This window comes from Bubalus bubalis, chromosome 11 (assembly GCF_019923935.1).
Source record: "Bubalus bubalis isolate 160015118507 breed Murrah chromosome 11, NDDB_SH_1, whole genome shotgun sequence".
Lineage (NCBI taxonomy): Eukaryota > Metazoa > Chordata > Mammalia > Artiodactyla > Bovidae > Bubalus > Bubalus bubalis.
Window position 1 is genome coordinate 52,029,657 of NC_059167.1, and position 19,122 is coordinate 52,048,778.

The 19,122-nt window shown below is 34.8% G+C and overlaps 1 protein-coding gene across 8 annotated transcripts in view; it reads left to right on the plus strand.

The window, feature by feature from the left end:
- The window catches only part of RNF111 (ring finger protein 111), a 90,695-nt gene that overhangs the window by 69,660 nt on the left and 1,913 nt on the right, over positions 1 to 19,122 (plus strand). For 3 of the 8 annotated variants that reach the window (XM_025295692.3, XM_025295693.3, XM_025295694.3), the window contains exons 7-13: positions 2,794 to 3,055; positions 7,793 to 8,141; positions 9,535 to 9,687; positions 10,911 to 11,037; positions 15,084 to 15,176; positions 16,415 to 16,510; positions 17,540 to 17,667. In XM_025295692.3, the coding sequence (XP_025151477.1) occupies positions 2,794 to 3,055; positions 7,793 to 8,141; positions 9,535 to 9,687; positions 10,911 to 11,037; positions 15,084 to 15,176; positions 16,415 to 16,510; positions 17,540 to 17,667 (1,208 nt within the window). The remainder of the gene's footprint in view (positions 1 to 2,793; positions 3,056 to 7,792; positions 8,142 to 9,534; positions 9,688 to 10,910; positions 11,038 to 15,083; positions 15,177 to 16,414; positions 16,511 to 17,539; positions 17,668 to 19,122) is intronic. The other 5 variants (XM_025295695.3, XM_006049619.4, XM_006049623.4 and 2 more) reach the window with 5 other exon arrangements.

A 19,122-nucleotide genomic window follows, 5' to 3' on the forward strand; every position in this document is an offset into this window, starting at 1 on the left:
ACCACACCTGTTCTACCTTTTGGGCCTAAAAAAGCAACCTGAGTGACTTAACTATAGGTAGAATCTCTTTTATTGTTTTATGTCAAATATAGGTGTAACCTACTGATCTCTCTCTCTCTCTCTCAAGTGTTAGTTGCTCAGTTGTGTCCGACTCTTTGTGACCCTGTGGACTGTAGGCTGCCGGGCTTCTCTATCCACAGAATTCTCCAGGCAAGAATACTGGAGTGGGTTGCCATTTCCTTCTCCAGGAGATCTTCTCTAACATCTATCTCTAAGTATTTGAACTATACACAAACCTTGAGGAAAATCAGCAGGATCAGGCATTCAATAGTGATAATGGATATGAAGCTAAAGAGTGAGGTTTTGGAGATATGAACAGTTTGAGATTCGTGTAGCTCTTTGTAGGACTCTGAAATTAACCACATGTACATGAGATAGCCTCATATAGTCTACATTTGAGACCTGTGTGGACATAGTAGGAAGCTGAGGAGAAGGAGATTGATCTTAGAATTTATAATTGTGTGGTGTCTCATGATTGTCAAACTGTAGATATGCAGAGAAAGATTGGGGAGGATTAGTCTTAACAACAGAGAAGTTTTAGTAGTCACTGACTCTATCATACTACTCCTCTGGGTGTAGCTTTCTCTTTTGATAGAATAGTTTAATTAGTGTTATGCATTATTTATGATCTATGTAAAGGGCTTCCCTGATAGCCCAGTTGGTAAAGACTCTGCCTGCAATGCTGGAGATCCTGGTTTGATTCCTGCGTTGGGGACATCTGCAGGAAAAGGGATAGCTTACCCACTCCAGCATTCTTGGGCTTCCCTTGTGGCTCAGCTGGTAAAGAATCAACTTGCAGTGCAGGAGACCTGGGTTCAATCCCTGGGTTGGGAAGATCCTCTGGAGAAGGGAAAGGCTACCTACTCCAGTATTCTGGCTGGAGAATTCCATGGACTGTGGGGTTGCAAAGAGTTGGACACGACTTAGCAACTTTCACTTTCACTTTCCCTGGTGGCTTAGTGGTAAAGATGCCTGCAATGCAAGAGATCAAGATTCAGTCCCTGAGTCAGGAAGATCCCCTGGAGAAAGAAATGGCAACCTACTCCAGTATTCTTGCCTGGAAAATCCAATTGACAGAGGAGCCTGGTGGGCTACAGTCCATGGGGTTGCAAGAGAATCAGATAGGACTTAGTGACTGAACAACAAAAAAGTAGTATTTGCTATTTCTGTACCATCTTGCTTAAGCCCTCTTTTCCTTCTAGAATAAGAATTGAGTGAACTCTTGGAATTGTGAAGAAGAGGGTTCTGTCTGTTGGTTTTTTCCCCCTTTTTATTCTCTACTGTTAACTTTACCCTCGGTTGCTTCTAGCAGGACCTTCACCCTACCTTACTCAATCTTTGGGAGTTTTCTTAATCACTGGAGAAGAAGATAGGAAATTTGCTCACCTTCATAGTATGTTAATATTCCAGTCCATTTGCCAAATTTTAACCTAAATAGGAAATACACAAAGGATTTGAGTCATCAGTAATAATTCACAATCTTAAAATATTGCTCCTAAACCTTATTTGTCCAAATTAGAAGCTGATACTGTATTTGCCAACTCAGAAGAAAGACATCAGACATTTACTTAATTGATTGTAGACACGTAATATACAAGAGGAAAGTAGTTCTATTGTCCTTCCCTGATTCTGTACTGTCCTCCTCCTTCCCTTTTAATATCCAGAATTTCTTACGTTTCTATTATCCTCTGAACAGGGTGGCCATTGAAACCACAAAGACTACTCTGTCTCTAAAAATAATAATAATAAAATAAATTTTTAAAATATACTAAGACCGCTATGGTTCCTCACTGGACTGAGTGACCTGGGCCTCTAATAAATGCATTACCCTAGCTTTCCTCACCTCTAGCCCCTCAGATTTCAGTAGTGAACAATCCCTACATATGATTCCATATATAACATCTTCATTTTCTTTAATCACATTTTAAAAATTGGCAGCTGTACTGAACACTAAGCAAAGGCTTATACTTAAAATACTTAAGAATATAAAGAAGCAATTCTGTTTCTGTTATCTGCTCTAGAGTAGAAGGTAAAGTGTTTTCCTTAGGACTTTTCAAAGTGCTGTAGTAGGGATGGAATTTAGACTCTTTGATTTTTCAACTTGGTAAATTATCCTTCCCTAAAATTATCTTACTAATAAAAGTAATGGTGGTTTAATTTTTTTTAAGTGAAAAAGTTGTGAGGCAAAGCTAACTAATGGTTTTAGCTTGAATGATCTTAGACCCTTTGTTGTCTTGGATAATGTTTTCACTATTTGAGTTTTAGTTAAATCCTTGCTGTGTACAGTTTAAAAACGACAGATTTTTACCTGAACCCTTAAGTGTTTTCAGTGGCATGATTATATGTTTTCTGAAGGAGTCCTAAATTACCAGTCAGAGTTTTTTGGTGTAAAGGAGGATATCAAAGTATGATTTAAAAGTTTTTCTCTTAAGACCTAGTATATGGAAGATAAATAGATCTTAAAATAATACATTAACTTTTGTTCAAGCACTATCACATGCTTGGTTATTTAAAATTGATTATAGTTTTTAAATGGATAAGCACTATAATTTTTACAATCCAAGATACGCATAGTATTTTTTGGTACTCAGTAGGTCTTCACACACAAAATTTTACCAGTTTCAAATTTATTGATTCTATTTTTCTACATTACATTGAGTACTTTTACAGTAAACCATAAACAATGTTTTGACCAAATTTTAGAAAGATAAAACATAGTTCCTCTTTATACAGCAGGCATTGCCAGTAGACCTGAGCAGCAGTGGTATCAGAAGTCATGGAAGTGCTGGTTTTCATGGAGCATCTGCATTTGACCCCTGCTGTCCTGTTTCTTCTTCCCGAGCTGCAATCTTTGGCCATCAGGCTGCTGCTGCCGCTGCCCCGAGTCAGCCATTATCAATAGATGGTTATGGATCAAGCATGGTTGCCCAGCCCCAGCCCCAGCCCCCTCCACAAGCCTCTCTGTCATCTTGTCGACATTATATGCCACCTCCTTGTAAGTATAAATTTAATAGGCAAAGAACTTAGAGGCACATAAATGAAGCATTGTACTCTCCTCCATTTAATAATCTTTCAGTAATTCTAATTTATAAATTTCTAGTATTTCCTTGACCTAAAAGTGGAGTGTATTTTTCCCATTTCATCCTTCCTTCACCTCATATACCTAAAGCGGTCTTCTTAAGCAAAAACGGCAGATGTTGTTTTAAAAGGTCTGGGAAAATAATAAAAAGTATCATATTTGTCTAATTTACATTTTAACATTTATGTTTTAATATCTATTAGAAGTACATTGAAGGGCACTTTAGATTCCTATAAAAGGAAATTTTAAGGAATTTATATTTACCCTTTAGTATTAAAAAGAAATTGGAAGGTTTAGTAGTTGTTTCTATGCATAGGAAAAGTAAACTTTTAAGAATTCTGAAACTTAACTGAGATATAGGAGAAAATTCCTTGACAGAAAGCCAATTGTAAAAAGGTTATCTGTACTCTTTTTGTGCAGGCAATTAAAATAGAATCAAATATGACTTTTCTAAGAAATTGAAATCTATAAGATACAAGAAATGAGAAATAACCTTAGGCTGTGTATTTATTGCTTTGTTAAATCATAGGCTAATAATCAGATGGAAATGTATTAAATATTTTGATTTTTAAAAAAAGCACTGAAAATTCATGCCAGGAGTAAAGCAAAACATTGGCAAGGAAATTTGCTTTTGTCCTCTGATTACATATGAGGGATTAATGTTCAGTTATTTATCTTCTTACGATTCCAGTCCTATAATTTTAAAAATCTGTGTCCTGCATGTACAGCTAGAGTCAACCCAGAATTTGTACAGTGAAATCTGGTGATACATCATTTATCTTTTCAAGAGTGAAAGTTTTTGCAAAGCATTAACCAGTGGATGAATTCTGTGTGTAAACACTGGCAGGATGTGCAGGCTGTTCTGTAATAGTTGTTGATACTCATCTTTGATTTATCATCTTTTATTGGGAACTCAAAATGTGTGGTTTTCTCCCCCTCATCTTTAAAAATAATATACTGAAGCAATTTATAAATGTATCCTTTGCTTTTTTCTGTCCTAATCTAAAAAATTAATGTTTTCTTTTTATCATAAAAGTAACTTGTGTGCACCTTAAGAAATTCAAATCACAGAATAATATAAAATAAGAAGTTAAAAGTCCTTCTCCATTCTTCCCACTAATCCCGATACTTCAGTGGTAGCAACTGTTTATAGTTCATTATAAACCCTTTCAGAAATTTTCTTTCTCTTCACATGTTATTATTGACACATCTCTTATTATGACATATCTCTCCTTTTTTAAAAAAAATGGGATCATATCAAACATAGTATTTCCCTCTTTTTCATTATTTATTTTTATTTTTTGTTGTTTTTTGTTTTTTAATTTTATCTTATTTTTTTCATTATTTATTTTTAAAAAATTTAACAATATGTCTCAGATTTTTGTAATATATAAAATTCTAGCTCATTGTTTTTAATATCCTCATAATATTCCATTGTATATTGAATTAGTCCTCAGTTGATGAACATTTAAATTATTTGTAGTTTTCTACTAGTCTGTAGGGTAACTTCTAGGATTGAGATTGCTGGGTTAAAGTGACATGCTAAACTTTTAAGAAACAATATCAAGAACAATTTTTGTTTGTCTGTTTATTTTTACTGGCAAGAACACATAATACAGAGAAGAAGGGAAATGGTCTGTGGGAATGCAGAATATATCACCTTTATACAATGATTAGTAATTATTTTGTTTAGATAAACAGTGCATTATAATGATGGCTGAAGTTTTCACCACACACAAAAATTGGCAACTGTGTGAGGTGATGTATATGTTAATTAAACTGATTGTGGTAATCATTTCACATGGTATAATGTGTCAAATTATCATATTATATACTTCAGATATATTGTTTTAATTGTTAATTATACCTCAGTAAAGTTGAAAAATGATTAATGAAGCATTAAATAAATTGATTCATTCCAAAGCAAAACATTAGCATTTTGTGATATTTGTGAATATTATTTCTTGTATAATAATTTATAGAGTTAGAGAACCTTGCTGTGAAACTGGGCAAAATGCTCTAAATTTGAGGAAGAATAGTTAACAGTTAAGAGAACTTAGTGACTTCTTTTTTGATGACTAAGAAATACTGAGCTTTGTGACTTCTTAGAGTAAAACACTGATTTGAAAATACAACTTTTAGAAAATTAGTTTAAAAATATGTCTCACAACTTAAATTGAGCTCAGTGAAAGTTTCCTTTAAATATATGCTAACAAGTTTTCCTTTGAAGTATGGCTGAATGAGTCTGTGGTTACCTTTCACCCCTGCTGCACAAATCAAAGCAATTAAAAATTGAAGGTAATCTTTCTGTAATGAAACTAGAGAAATGCTATGGCTCCATACCAGGCTACCAAGAAAATCTTACAAATAAAATGAAATTAGGGCTGAAATCCAGGGAGGAGACAAACTTACTTTTAGACCTCAAATTGATGCTTATCTCTTAAGAGTAAGAGAGAAAAGTATTCCTTTAAGGGACCTTTCAACAGTCATTTTGCAACATAAAGATTCAGATTGAAGAAATGGGTGAAACCATCTTTATAAAGGCTGATTTTCACGGTAAGTTGCTAGCAAATATGCCCTCTATTTAATATGTAGCACAGGAAAAATAGCATGGGGCAGGGAGAGAAGAGCAGTGGTGAAAATACATGTTTACAGGCGTGCCTGGGACTTGCAAGTTCCTTTCCTCTCTATAGTGCTCTATAACCATTAATGATGAAAGAAAACATGATTTATGTGTTTATAAATATATAATTTATACATTTGATTTTACAAAAGCAAAATACTTATGGCAGAGTAAAATTACCAGGAGACAATTTGGAAAAATGTTTGTACTACCTTATGACAAAGCTCCCATGTATATAAGGAATACTTATAAATCAATAAGAAAAAGGTGAATTATAACAGAATAGATAATTCTGGGAAGAAATATAATTGATTAATGAATATAAAATTTTTTTCTGATTAGCATGTAAAAAATGTGACAGTGTAATTAGTCAGGAACTCTCATGTACTGTTGATGGTAATTAATTATGGTAAACTTTTCGGAAAGATGTTTTGTCAACTAGTATCTGAATTTAGATCAAATGGCCAACATCCGCTGGATCCTAGAAAAAGCAAGGGAATTCGAGAAAAACATCTGCTTCATTGACTACACTAAAGCGACTGTGGATCACAACAAACTGTGAGAAGTTCTTAAAGAGATGGGAATACCAGACCACCTTACCTGCCACCTGAGAAACCTGTATGTAGATCAAGAAGCAACAGTTAGAACCTTACAAGGAACAACTGGTTCAAAATTGGGAAAGAAATACATCAAAGTTGTATATCATCACCTTGCTTATTTATATGCAGAGTATATCATGCAGAATGCTGGGCTGGATGAAGCACAAGCTGGAATCAAGATTGCTGAGAGAAATATCAATACCCTCAGATATGCAGGTGATACCACCCTATTGGTAGAAAGCAAAGAGGAACTAAAGAGCCTCTTGATGAAGGTGAAAGAGGAGAGTGAAAAAGCTGGCTTGAAACTCAGCATTCAGAAAACTAAGATCATGGTATCTGGTCACATCACTTCATGGAAATAGATGGGGGAAAAAATGGAAACAGTGACAGACTTTATTTATTTCCTTGGGCTCCAAAATTGCTGTGGATGGTGACTGCAGCCAAGGAATTAAAATCCCTTACTCCTTGTAATAATAGCTATGACAAACCTAGATGGCATATTAAAAAGCAGAGACATCACTTTGCCAACAAAAGTCCATATAATCAAAGCTATGATTTTTCCAGTAGTCATGTATGAATATGAGAGTTGAACCATGAAGAAGGTTGAGCACTGAAGAATTGATGCTTTTGAACTTTGATGTTGGAGAAGATTCTGACAGCCCCTTGGACAGCAAGGATATCAAACCAGTCAGTCCTAAAGGAAATCAACCCTGAATATCATTGGAAGAACTGATGCTGAAGCTAAAGCTCAAATATTTTGGCCACCTGATGTGAAGAGCCAAATCATTGAAAAAGACCCTGATGCTGGGAAAGATTGAGGGCAAAAGGAGAAGGGTGTAACAGAGGATGAAATGGTTGAATGGCATCATCGACTCAGTGGACATGAGTTTCAGCAAACTCTGGGAGATAGTGAAGGACAAAGAAGACTGGCGTGCTGCAGTCCATGGAATAACAAAGAGTCGGGCATGATCAACAACAATAATCTGAATTTAAATTATTCTTTCAGACTCAGAACTGCTTATAGGAATTTATGCTATAGAAACTTTCTGTGAGAGGTGTGTATGAATGTGTGCCTTTGTGTTCAGACACTCGTGTACATGCATATATGAAAGAGAGCACAAGAGGAATTATACACAGAGATGTTTATTGCAGCTTTGGTTTGCTTCCAGTTTTTATCAGTGGCGATTTCTTCAATAAATTTTGGTGCCTTCCTGTAATGAAATGCTGTGAATGAAGTAAAGCTATATATATTGACTTGAGAAGATACCTGTGATTACTCAAAGAAGAAAGCAGGTTGCCAAACAAGACTAAGCAGACTCAAGCATTGATAAAGTATTTATAAAATAAAAATACACTATGTTTGTAAAGTATAGCATGAATGTATTATGGCAATATATGTTTAACCTTGTGGTGCTTGTGCTTTTCTTACAGATGCTTCTTTGACAAGACCACTTCATCATCAAACCTCTGCCTGCCCCCACTCTCATGGAAACCCTCCTCCTCAGACTCAGCCTCCACCTCAAGTGGATTATGTTATTCCTCATCCTGTTCATGCTTTCCATTCTCAAATATCGTCTCATGCAACATCTCACCCCGTGGCACCCCCACCTCCAACTCATTTAGCCAGTACAGCTGCACCAATCCCTCAGCATCTTCCTCCCACACACCAGCCAATTTCACACCATATTCCAGCCACAGCACCTCCAGCGCAAAGACTGCATCCTCATGAAATGATGCAGAGGATGGAAGTTCAAAGAAGGAGAATGATGCAGCATCCAACGTATGTTTTACATTTTTAAAAAGATAATCATCCTTTATTCTTTTGTGTTCTATTTCCATTGGCTTTTAAAATTGTAAAGTCTTCAGAAGTGATATAGCTATACTTAATCCTCAGTTCACTAGGAAATTAATTTTTTACTAACCAGAATGTCTTATCCTGAGTTGTAGGTGCTGACATAAAAATTTTATAAAAGCTTATTTCATATGAAAAGACTATAAAAACAAAAAGAATTTTTTGTTTTCTTTGCAAAACTCAGGATCTGATGTTCTAATTTGGGGCAGTGTACTTTGTTGGTCTTATTCTGCTTGCCTATTAAAGTTATGCAGGAAAATGGCTACACTGGTTCATCTATAGTCTGTAGCTTCTTTTACACTACAAAAACCAAGTTGAGTAGTTACAACAGAAGCCATGTGGCCCATAGAGCAAGCAATATTAAGTACTTGGCCCTTACAGAATGTTTGCAGACTCTTGATATAATCAATAATCTGGCTCTTGTGTAACTTCTTTCTTTAGTTATATAATTTAAGGTTATATTTATAATCTGTGACTATTTCTGTCATTTTAATATAGTGACTCTTTATATAGAAAGTTGCCAATTAATATTTTTATCTTCCAGTATCTAGAAAATTACTTGTTCTGAATCATTAAGGTTAAACATGAAAAATCTGTATATGTGTTTGAAACTAGTAGAAAATAAGAATTAGACTATAAAAATGAATCCCTAGAACTGTTTTTTCTCAAGTGCCATTCGTTTAGAACTTGATTATCATTTGCATTTGTAAATTTGACAGACTTTAGAAAGAGAAAATACAGTAAGCTGGACTGATGAATAAAGAGTGTGAATAGAAGTAATACCAGTTTCCCAGATGTGTTGACATGTATTTGCATGTGTTTGAAGAAAATGCACAGGTTAAATTTTTTTCCTTAGAAGTTTTTTTGTTTGTTTGTTTTTTACTTAGAAGTTTTATCCATTAAAATGAATGAATATTATTAAAGCAAAAAGATGAAGCAAGATAGTTTCCATTTCTTCTGTTTTATATGTTTATATAAAACAACTTCCTTGTGTCTATAGCATATGCCGGAGTATTAATTTTCAAAATTTTATTTTCATTTAGTTCCTGTTATTCTATTTAAAATATCTGCCATATAAAGATTATAAAGATACTGTTTTTTCCCTTGGATGATATTTGGATTGGAGACATTGAAATAAATGAGTAGTGAGAATTTGTGGGACTATGGTTTTTTGATTTATTGTTAATCATTAAGTTATTTTATATTGCATTTTATAGTTTATTGTTACAGAGTTAATTTCAAGACTATAGATGTTTATAATATTAATACTAGATTGTTTTTTTCTACATTAAGAAATAACCAATTATTCAATTATTTCCAGTGGTCTTTTTGTGTTCTGTGTTTCCAGGCGGGCACATGAACGCCCCCCACCCCATCCACATAGGATGCACCCAAATTATGGTCACGGGCATCATATTCATGTGCCTCAGACTATGTCCTCACATCCTCGACAGGCTCCGGAGAGATCTGCCTGGTCAGTATCTTATTTATTTCAGAGCTGTGATCAGTTTCTTGTGGTAGAAAAGGTTGGAAGAGATACTTTGTAGGGGAAGGGTAATGTGGGGACTTGCCTGGTGGTCCAGTGGCTGAGACTGGACTTTCAGTGCAGGGAGTCTGGGTTCGATCCCTGGTCAAGGAACTAGATCTCACATGCTTCAACTAAGAGTTCGCATTCTGCGAGTAAAGATCCCACATGTCACAACAAGATTGAAGATCCTGAGTGTTGCAACTAAGACCTACCACAGCAAATAGCTAGATATATAAATTTTTATTTTAAGGATAATACAGAGAAACTGAATTCCAGCTTAGCTGTGGCTCACTGTCTCTGGGTGTGTCATAAGAGACTTGGGGAGGAAGGAGTAGCAACTTGAGTTCTAGGGCAGGGAACCCTGTCAAACTGGAGTAGAACTTTGTTGTTGTTGTTGTTGTTTCTCAGAGATCGACCATCAAAGTAAAAACCCTAAATTTTTCATAACTTCTTTATCCAGCACCCCCACCTTTGTACTCACATTTGCTATACCTCCCTTAACCCCTGCTATTGACAAGGGAAATCCAGCCTGGATCCTCGAGGCTTGAGTTGTTTCCTAGAGAAATGGAGACAAATTTGCATTAATTTTCTTTCTGAATCTGTTGTCTGTAGGTAGTTATTGAGATCTTGATCCACAGTGACTTTTCAGACAAAATATAAGATGAGAATAAATAAATGAAGATTTGATATTTACCAGTTTTACTTTCTAAAATGTTGTTTACCCTTGCTTTATAAGGTATAGAAATGTTTACTCTTTGAATTATCCTTGATGCCAACAATCCACAGGCACTATCCAACAAACAAAAGACCTGGAAGCAACATTCATATAAACCAAAAAAGTAAACTCAATTGTATATGCTTCTCATGAAAAATCAGACTTTTAGATTGGAAGGAACCTTAGGGCCACTCATTATATGTCCTTCCTTTGTAAGGCATGAAACTGGATACAAATGCCTTGTTGCTCATGGTCACAAAGTTGAACCTTTGAATTTTGGTTTCTAAGATGAACTTGAAATTATTAGGTATATCTTTTGGGCTAAATTATCTTTTTTACTCAGCTAAGATAAGAATCTTCAGATGACATTAAAAAATGTAAGCATACTCCTGCATTTCTGTTGATAATAGACCCTGTAAGGATGTCTAACATTTAAACTGTTCTCTTTTGTCAGGGAACTGGGAATTGAAGCTGGAGTAACTGCAGCTACTTATACACCTGGAGCATTGCATCCTCACTTGGCCCATTACCATGCACCACCTCGGCTTCATCACTTGCAGTTAGGAGCTCTACCTTTAATGGTAAAATAGGAAGATTTCAAAATTCTGACATAGTTGCCTTCAAAAACTGTTCTTCCTTTTCTAAATTATTTTTTGGAAATATTTTTAATGTATTAGTTGTTAATAGGTGTTTCAGTAGAGGATTAGAATTATTATTAGATTTACAGTGTGCTATAAGAAGGTATTAGATACAGTAAAATATGTGTTTGTAATGTTACATATATTCTTCTTGATGTAAAAAATGACACTTTTTTCCTTTTATACGACATGATAATCTTTATCCACTTTTAGTGAGATATGTGCTTTATCATCATAAATGGTAATGGGTCTGTTCTGATGCATTCATACTTTATTTTCTGATCAGTAGAAAGACTATACTAATTCTCTGTAACTGATTTGAGCAGATTCAGATTTTGTTGATACCAGTTTGAGTTCTAAAGAGCAAATTCAGCAAAAATTGAGTTTGCTTTTCACATAATACATGTTGTGTAATAGAGAGAAGTGAGTAGTTTTGTAGGGGTAGAAGTATTTCAGAGAAGGTTTCCAAGTCATACATGCAACTTCTAAGCAAGCTTTGGAATTGAGAATGGTCCTCTTAAAGTGGCTACATCATGCAAAGAGCTTTCAGATAGCATAAAAACAGGGAAATCCAAGTTGCTGTTTCTAGATCTTAGGGGTGAAGGTCACTCAGCAATGAAATATGTGCCCTGCCAAGAAACTAGAACTTAGGCTTCATTGAAAGAGGAATGTCTTGATCAGATTGTACCTAAATAGACCATCTCTTCAGTTGTGTGGAAAATAGGTTTCATGGTGGAAGCAAGGACACATTATAGTAGAAGAGATGAAAGTTGATGAATGCTTGAACAAGGGCAGTGGCAGTTGACCTGAAAATGATGGGCTCTGTTTGAGTAATATTTAAGATGATTCCCATATATCTAGCTTTGGTTGTTAGGTATATGGTGCTGCTGTTCACTAATTTGGAGAATATTAGATGAGGATTTAGGGAAGGGGTTGCTGCTGCTGCTAAGTTGCTTCAGTCGTGTCCAACTCTGTGCGACCCCACAGACGGCAGCCCACCAGGCTCCCCCATCCCTGGGATTCTCCAGGCAAGAACACTGGAGTGGGTTGCCACTTCCTTCTCCAATGCATGAAAATGAAAAGTGAAAGTGAAGTCACGCAGTCCTGTCTGACTCTTTGCAACCCCATGGACTGCAGCCTACCAGGCTCCTCTGTCCCTGGGATTTTCCAGGCAAGAGTACTGGAGTGGGGTGCCATTGCCTTCTCCAAGGGAAGGGGTTAAGTGAGTTAGATTTTGGACATACTGAATCTGAGATACATGTGTGTCAGGGTGGACTGTCCAGTAGGAAAGTTGGGTTTATGGTCTGGATCTCCAAAGAATAAACTGGTCTTTGAGTTAAAGAGGTTGTGATCTGTCAATATAAAATATTACATGTGTCACATGTCTGTCATATTACATGAATCCATAGAAGAGGATTAGATTTCTAAGAAAAATGTGCAAAGGTGATGAGAGATTGAAAGAACCTTGGCCAATAATAATACTGTATTTAAATGATAATACTGTATTTCAGGGCATCCTAGGTGGCTCAGTGGTAAGAGGAACCTGGCAGGCTACAGTCCATTTGGTCACAAAAGAGTCAGACACAACTTAGCAACTAAACAACAACAATAACTGTACTTCAAACAAATAATTCCAAGAATTGGCTAGGGTAATTGAGGAGAAACAAAGTTAGAATAATGTCAAAATAATATGGTCAGTAGTGTTTTATCACGAAAAAGTCAAGTTTGAAAAATGTTGAATGCATTTAGCATTAGAGTGGTTTTTGGCAGCTTTTGTCAAAGTGATTTCAGTAATGGTGAGGGAAGGAGGTTGGGGTGCCTCTTAGATCACAGTAAGGTAGGGAAAGTTAAAATATGTGGCGATTAAATACAAACTACTTGCCTTACAAACTTGGCTGTGAAGGGAAAGTGGGAAATAGCGTTGGCATTTGGTCCAGGACTGATTCTTCCTTGGTGGCTCAGATGGTAAAGAATCTGCCTGCAATGCCGGAGACCTAGGTTCGATCCCTGAGTAGGTACAATCCCCTGGAGAAAGGAATGGGTACCCACTCCAGTATTTTTGCCTGAAGAGTTCCATGAATAGAGGAGCCTGGCGGGCTCTAGTCCATGGGGTGGCAAAGAGTCGGACACGACTAAGTGACTAACACTCTCTCACTATTAGGATTAGAGAGAGAACCTGGGTTTGGAGAAACTTGAAGGTAATTTTAGGTTTAAGACAAAACAGTGGTAGCATTAGGGAGGACTTGTTTGAAGATATACAGGAAAAGGGTGGGTAGCAGTTAAGGATGGTCCAGGTTGGGGAAACAAGAGAAAAGGGGAGCAAATGATAGAGCTCACCTTTGGGTAAGAGAAAGAGGAAGCTTATCCCTAAAAGTTAGAGAAAGGAGGCTAGGGAGGGTTACAGGAGACGTACAGGTTTAAGTAATTTGGAAGGCAGGAGTTCCTTTCTGATTTTTTCATTTCTCTTGGAGATGTGTAGGAAGATAGGTTATCTGCTTAGAGCTGGATACTATTGATCTTTATTATAAGGGAAGTTGCAGATACTTAAATAATAGACTATTTAAAGGGTAAAAATTATTGCTTATTTTAAATTCTTTTCCATGTGTGAACTGTCTTTTAAAGCTGTAAAACATGCTAGAAGTGTATTATGATTTAGTAGAAGCCAAATAATTCTGGAGATTTGTTTATAAAAATGCAAGAATGGTCTTAGAATATCCCTTTCCTAACACTAGGGTCAGCTCTTGTTATTCATGGTAGTTAATGTACTATAGAGTTACTGTGAATGCTGACAAAATAGATAGTGAACCATTATTCCCAGGGTAAATACAGCCCTGGGTTATTGCAAGCTTCCAGTCCAACAACCAATGCATAACCTTGTTTTAATGTATTTTTCGGTCTAGAGACACCTTATTTGATATTTACTGTTGATTCATTGACATTGAGCACATGGCCACACTCATGACACCATAACTCATGCCTGAATGAAGCATATGTACACATATTTTCTCCATAAGGCACATCACAGCCTTCTTGTACTTAGGAACCCTAGCTAACAATTAAGCATTATGTTTGGGGATCAGTTTAAACAACAAAATGACCTATAAAAAGTACAAAAATGTGAAAAACATTTCACTTAATACATTGCAAAAAAGACACTTGTTTACAGTGTAAGAACTGAAACAAGTGGGCAGGGTCTTGTTCTTCCTCAGCTGGGAGCACATACTGGGTAACTCAGATTTTTTTGCTGCTCTGTGCAGGTCTATGAATGACTTGTGAGAGCACAACTATTGATTTTGGAGTTACAAACAAATTCTGTCAAGTAGGTGAGCTCACAAATAAGATTGTGAAGATTGACTTTAGCTAACAAAAAATTAGAAACTGTTAAAACTTTCACTAATAGAACCAAACCAGAAGAGCAGCCAAAGGTACCTTTGGCTATTTGGGAGTTAGAGAAAGGGAAATAAAACTTTTATCCTGAAATTAAATTTTGTTAGAAAATTTTATGCATTTCTATTTCTTAATACTGTATAATAAAGCTCTCTGAAATTGACCAGATCTTTTTTAATATAAATTTATTTATTTTAATTGGAGGCTAATTACTTTACAATATTGTATGAAATTGACCAGATCTTACGAAAAGTTTACTCTGTATATGTTTAGGCTACTAAGAGCATCATTCTTGGGTTTGAGTATTCTCTACTTAGGATTCTTTGTGCAAAATAAGTCAAGTAGAAGAGAATCTGTTATCTCATGGAACTGCTGTTTCTGTTTTTTTCCTTCTGATGATAATTTAAAAGTTATTATAAACGAGATCACTTTTGAAGAGGAGCCTGTTAACAGAATGCCTTTTTTGGAGTTATGTATACTTCCTGAAGTTGATTTTTTTGAGAAGCTAGATGAAGAAAATTGAGTATCTGAATTATTCAATGGTAGCAGTAAAACTTGAGCCTGTTCTTAATTCGTTTAGCTTACCTGTTCTCTTAAAATAGGTTCCTGACATGGCAGGCTATCCTCACATTCGTTACATTTCATCAGGCTTGGATGGAACATCATTCAGAGGTCCTTTCAGGGGCAATTTTGAGGTATGTAATAGCGTTAATGAAGATATTTGCCACAGTATCTGTAGTGCAAAAAGACAGTATGTGTAATATTAATAATTACAAGTATAGGATTGCTGCAGTGACTGAGGATCAAAAGGCAGTAACACATCTATATTGCTTCTAGGGATTATTATAGAAAGATTTATTAGTAATATTAATCTTAGCATCAGAAATTACCCAAATATTGAAGAAGAGTAATTGAAAATATCTAATAATAGAAGAATGTAGGAATTTATTAAATAAATATAAATATCAGATAAAGAACCATACCATTTAATGTGCGAGAAAAACCTTAATGCTTTTTTTTTTTTTTAATAAATGCAGTACGTGGAACTGTGCTCAATGTTTGTGGCAGCCTGGGTGGGAGGGGAGTGTGAGGGAGAATGGATACATGTATTGTATGCGCCAAGTCCCTTTGCTGTTCACTAGAAACTATCACAACATTGTTAATTGGCTCTACCCAATACAAAATAAGAAGTTTAAAAATTTTTAAATGAACTAGACGTATATGCTTTACTGAACCCAAGTGATGCTTGTAATACATTAGAATTTAGTAATAACATTTTTTCTATAAATTTACTCTTTGCAATATATCTGGGAAATAAGTACTATCAGTTTTTTGACTAGTACATTGTTTTTGATAGTTCTGATATTCTCATGGGTAGATGAATATAATTTATTTAACCATTCTTCTAGAAAAACATTTAGGTTTTTAAAATATTTTTTTCTACTATAATCAATGCCTCATGCTTTTTGACTAAGCATAGTTTTTAGAGAAGCATTGCTATAGAAAAAGAAACCTAAGTAATTCAGTTTTTTGCTAAATATCTTTGAATTTTCTGGAAGAACAGATCATTTAAATATGATTAAAGTTTTGTTTCTTCATGTCAGTTTGGAAGTTGGAGTCAAGAATTACTGTTTGACTTGTTTCCCTATTTTCCTGCAGTGACTTCATCTTCTAGATGCATACATGCTTGCTGACTTCTATAGGATCTGTGGCAACACGCTGCTCTAGTCTACAAAGATAACTTTGCCATACCACTTCAGTTAGCTGAAAAATAGTTACAAACAGCCATTCGCCTTACCATATATGGGTTTTTGAATACTCTGTTTACATTGCATGTTTATAAATATGGTACTTTATTGCTTTTACAATACTGACTGTGCTGTTCAAGGAATAATAATACTGGCTTTTAATACTAGTTCTTCTTCTTCTTCAGGAACTTATTCATTTAGAAGAAAGATTAGGAAATGTCAATCGTGGAGCATCCCAGGGGACAATTGAAAGATGTACATATCCACATAAATACAAAAAGGTAAGCATTTATTTTATGAAACATCTACATTATTGTTGAAATGCATAACATTCAATATCATGGACTTTTTTAAAGTTTATGGAGTCTATCAGCTACATTTTTAAATTATTAAAACAATATATGCATATGGTTAAAAAATCTAAAACTATAAATTGAAGTCTGTTACTTTAAAGATCCTAGTTTTCCTTCCCAGAAGAAAAATCATGCTTAAAGATTTCTTAGGTAATCTTCCAAGTATTTTTAATAATGTGCATATGTATATTTTTTTCTTCCGCTTTTAAAAATAACTCAAAGGAGAGAATATGCATACAGTTTTTGTCCATTTTCTTTTTATTCTATATCAGCACCTACAGATGGACCCGTATTCTTATTAATAGCTTATACAGAATTCCATCCTATAGTGGTACCATAATTTAGCTAGTCAGTTGTTTGGATGGGAACTTAATTGACCTACATTTCTTATATTCTGCCCTTATATTCCTTATGTAGTGTTACATCTAGAAGATGTGGAGTAGGCATGTTAAATAAATTTCTTTCAACAAACAATGTTCTATACTATAGAGACTAATGAAGTTTGAAAATGACTGTTCGTTGTATTTTTCACCCTTTTCCTAAGAGTATTAATGGGGTATTACCATTAAATGTAAGTCCTCTCAACTGTTTAAGCTAAATATTATAACTGGCATTCATTTTTGAACATTATCTGAAACATTTATTAATGAAACAAAGTTTATCTGACTGTGCCTCATGATGGGACAGAATAGTATATATGATCCTGATTATATATACTGGGTTAGAAATGATAGATTTCAGACTAATGAATATCTGTTACTTTTAATTTTGATGCTGATTATTTAAGGGTCTTACGAGAACACTTCATTGATAATAGTCACTTAATTCATCCTTTAATTCATGGCAGTTTTATCTGGGAAGTATGTTGTGGGTGAATGTATGGTTTTGTTTTGTTTTGTTTTTCAAATAAACACGAACTTTACTCAGTTGTTCAATAATGTCATCTCTACTAACAAGGTAACAACTGATTGGTTCTCACAGAGGAAACTGCACTGCAAACAAGATGGGGAAGAAGGGACTGAGGAAGACACAGAGGAAAAATGTACTATCTGTTTGTCTATTTTAGAGGAAGGTGAAGATGTGAGGTAACTAAACAGTAATTATCTAAAATTCATTGTCAGAACTGAACAAGAGATTTTATTTGAGGGAATTCTCTTGTTGCCCAGTAGTTAAGACTCTGCACTTTGAGCTGCTGAGGGTGCTGATTCAGTCCTCGGTCGGGGAACTAATCTCCCACAGACCTGCAACACAGCCAGAATAAGAGGAATTTTATTATAAAGCAGACCAGAAACCAAATAAAGATTACTCCTAGCGTACCCTGTTACCAGTCTCTGATATGTAGAATTGTCTTCTAATAGTGAATAAAACAGTGAAAAGATTAAGTTTCTGTATTAACATCAAAGAGAAATATACTACCTGTTTTAGGGCCATACCAAGACTTGGCCAGGGAGAGTTTGTGGTCAGTATTGTCTTATCTGAATCTTATAGAACGGAGAACTTGAGAGATGAGAGACTTTGGAGGCCAAAACATGTATATTAATGTTTCTCCAAAGCTTAAAGAGAGGGATCCAGATTAGCTCCATGCAGTTTGTTTTACATCATCATTTATAAAGTGATCTTGTCCTAAAATTTCCTCTCAGTTTGTAGACTGTTTTCTTCTTGCAGCTATGTGATTTAGAAAATGTTATTATGCTAACCAAATACTTTAGACTTTTCTTTTTATAATCTGTTAAGTAACTGTTTTGTTCCTATTCTGTTTTTTCTAATGTAACATAATCCCATATGAAGCAAGTTCTATAACATATATAACAACTGTATCCTATTTCTTCAGTTGACTAAGAGAGAAAAAAAAGTTATAAACTTTTATTGTCTACTATATCACATAGAAGGTTGTTTGAACACTGTATTTCCAATGAAGATTTATAAATATAGATAATTGTTTTTTACAGTATTGACAATACTGTGCAGAGAGTAATTAGAACACCTCTTTTTAGCTATTTTTACAAAATATGAAATCTGAAATGTACAACAACTCAACAGTGGTGGAAGTTGAAATTGACACTTAAGTCAGTAACCTTTATTCTACCGTTAGGTTTGATATTAGCATGTTAGTGCATGGAAGCTTTATTTATTTCTCTATTTCTAATTGATAGTGTAGTGTACTAAAGCAAACATAGCTGTTTAATCTGCTTTTAAAAGACTAGTATAGTACGATAGAACATGAAAATGACCTCATGAAACAATATTAATAACCTTTAATCAATCATGTACTTTAATGTGTTAAAGAGATCCTCTAGACCGAATATAATATTCCTTAATTAGTATGATATGGCTGCTGTGTGTTTACAGAATTCTTTTGAGAGAGAATTAAGTGAGAATTTTTTGGGAAGTGCTTCATAAATACAGTGATTTGATATTAAAAATATATTTACAGTATTATGTTGTGGGGAACATATTGCCAACTCCAATACATTGGCAGCTCATGTATAGAAACAAAGCTGGAATAATTGTTACTGTAGTTGTTCTTAAAATTCTTGAGA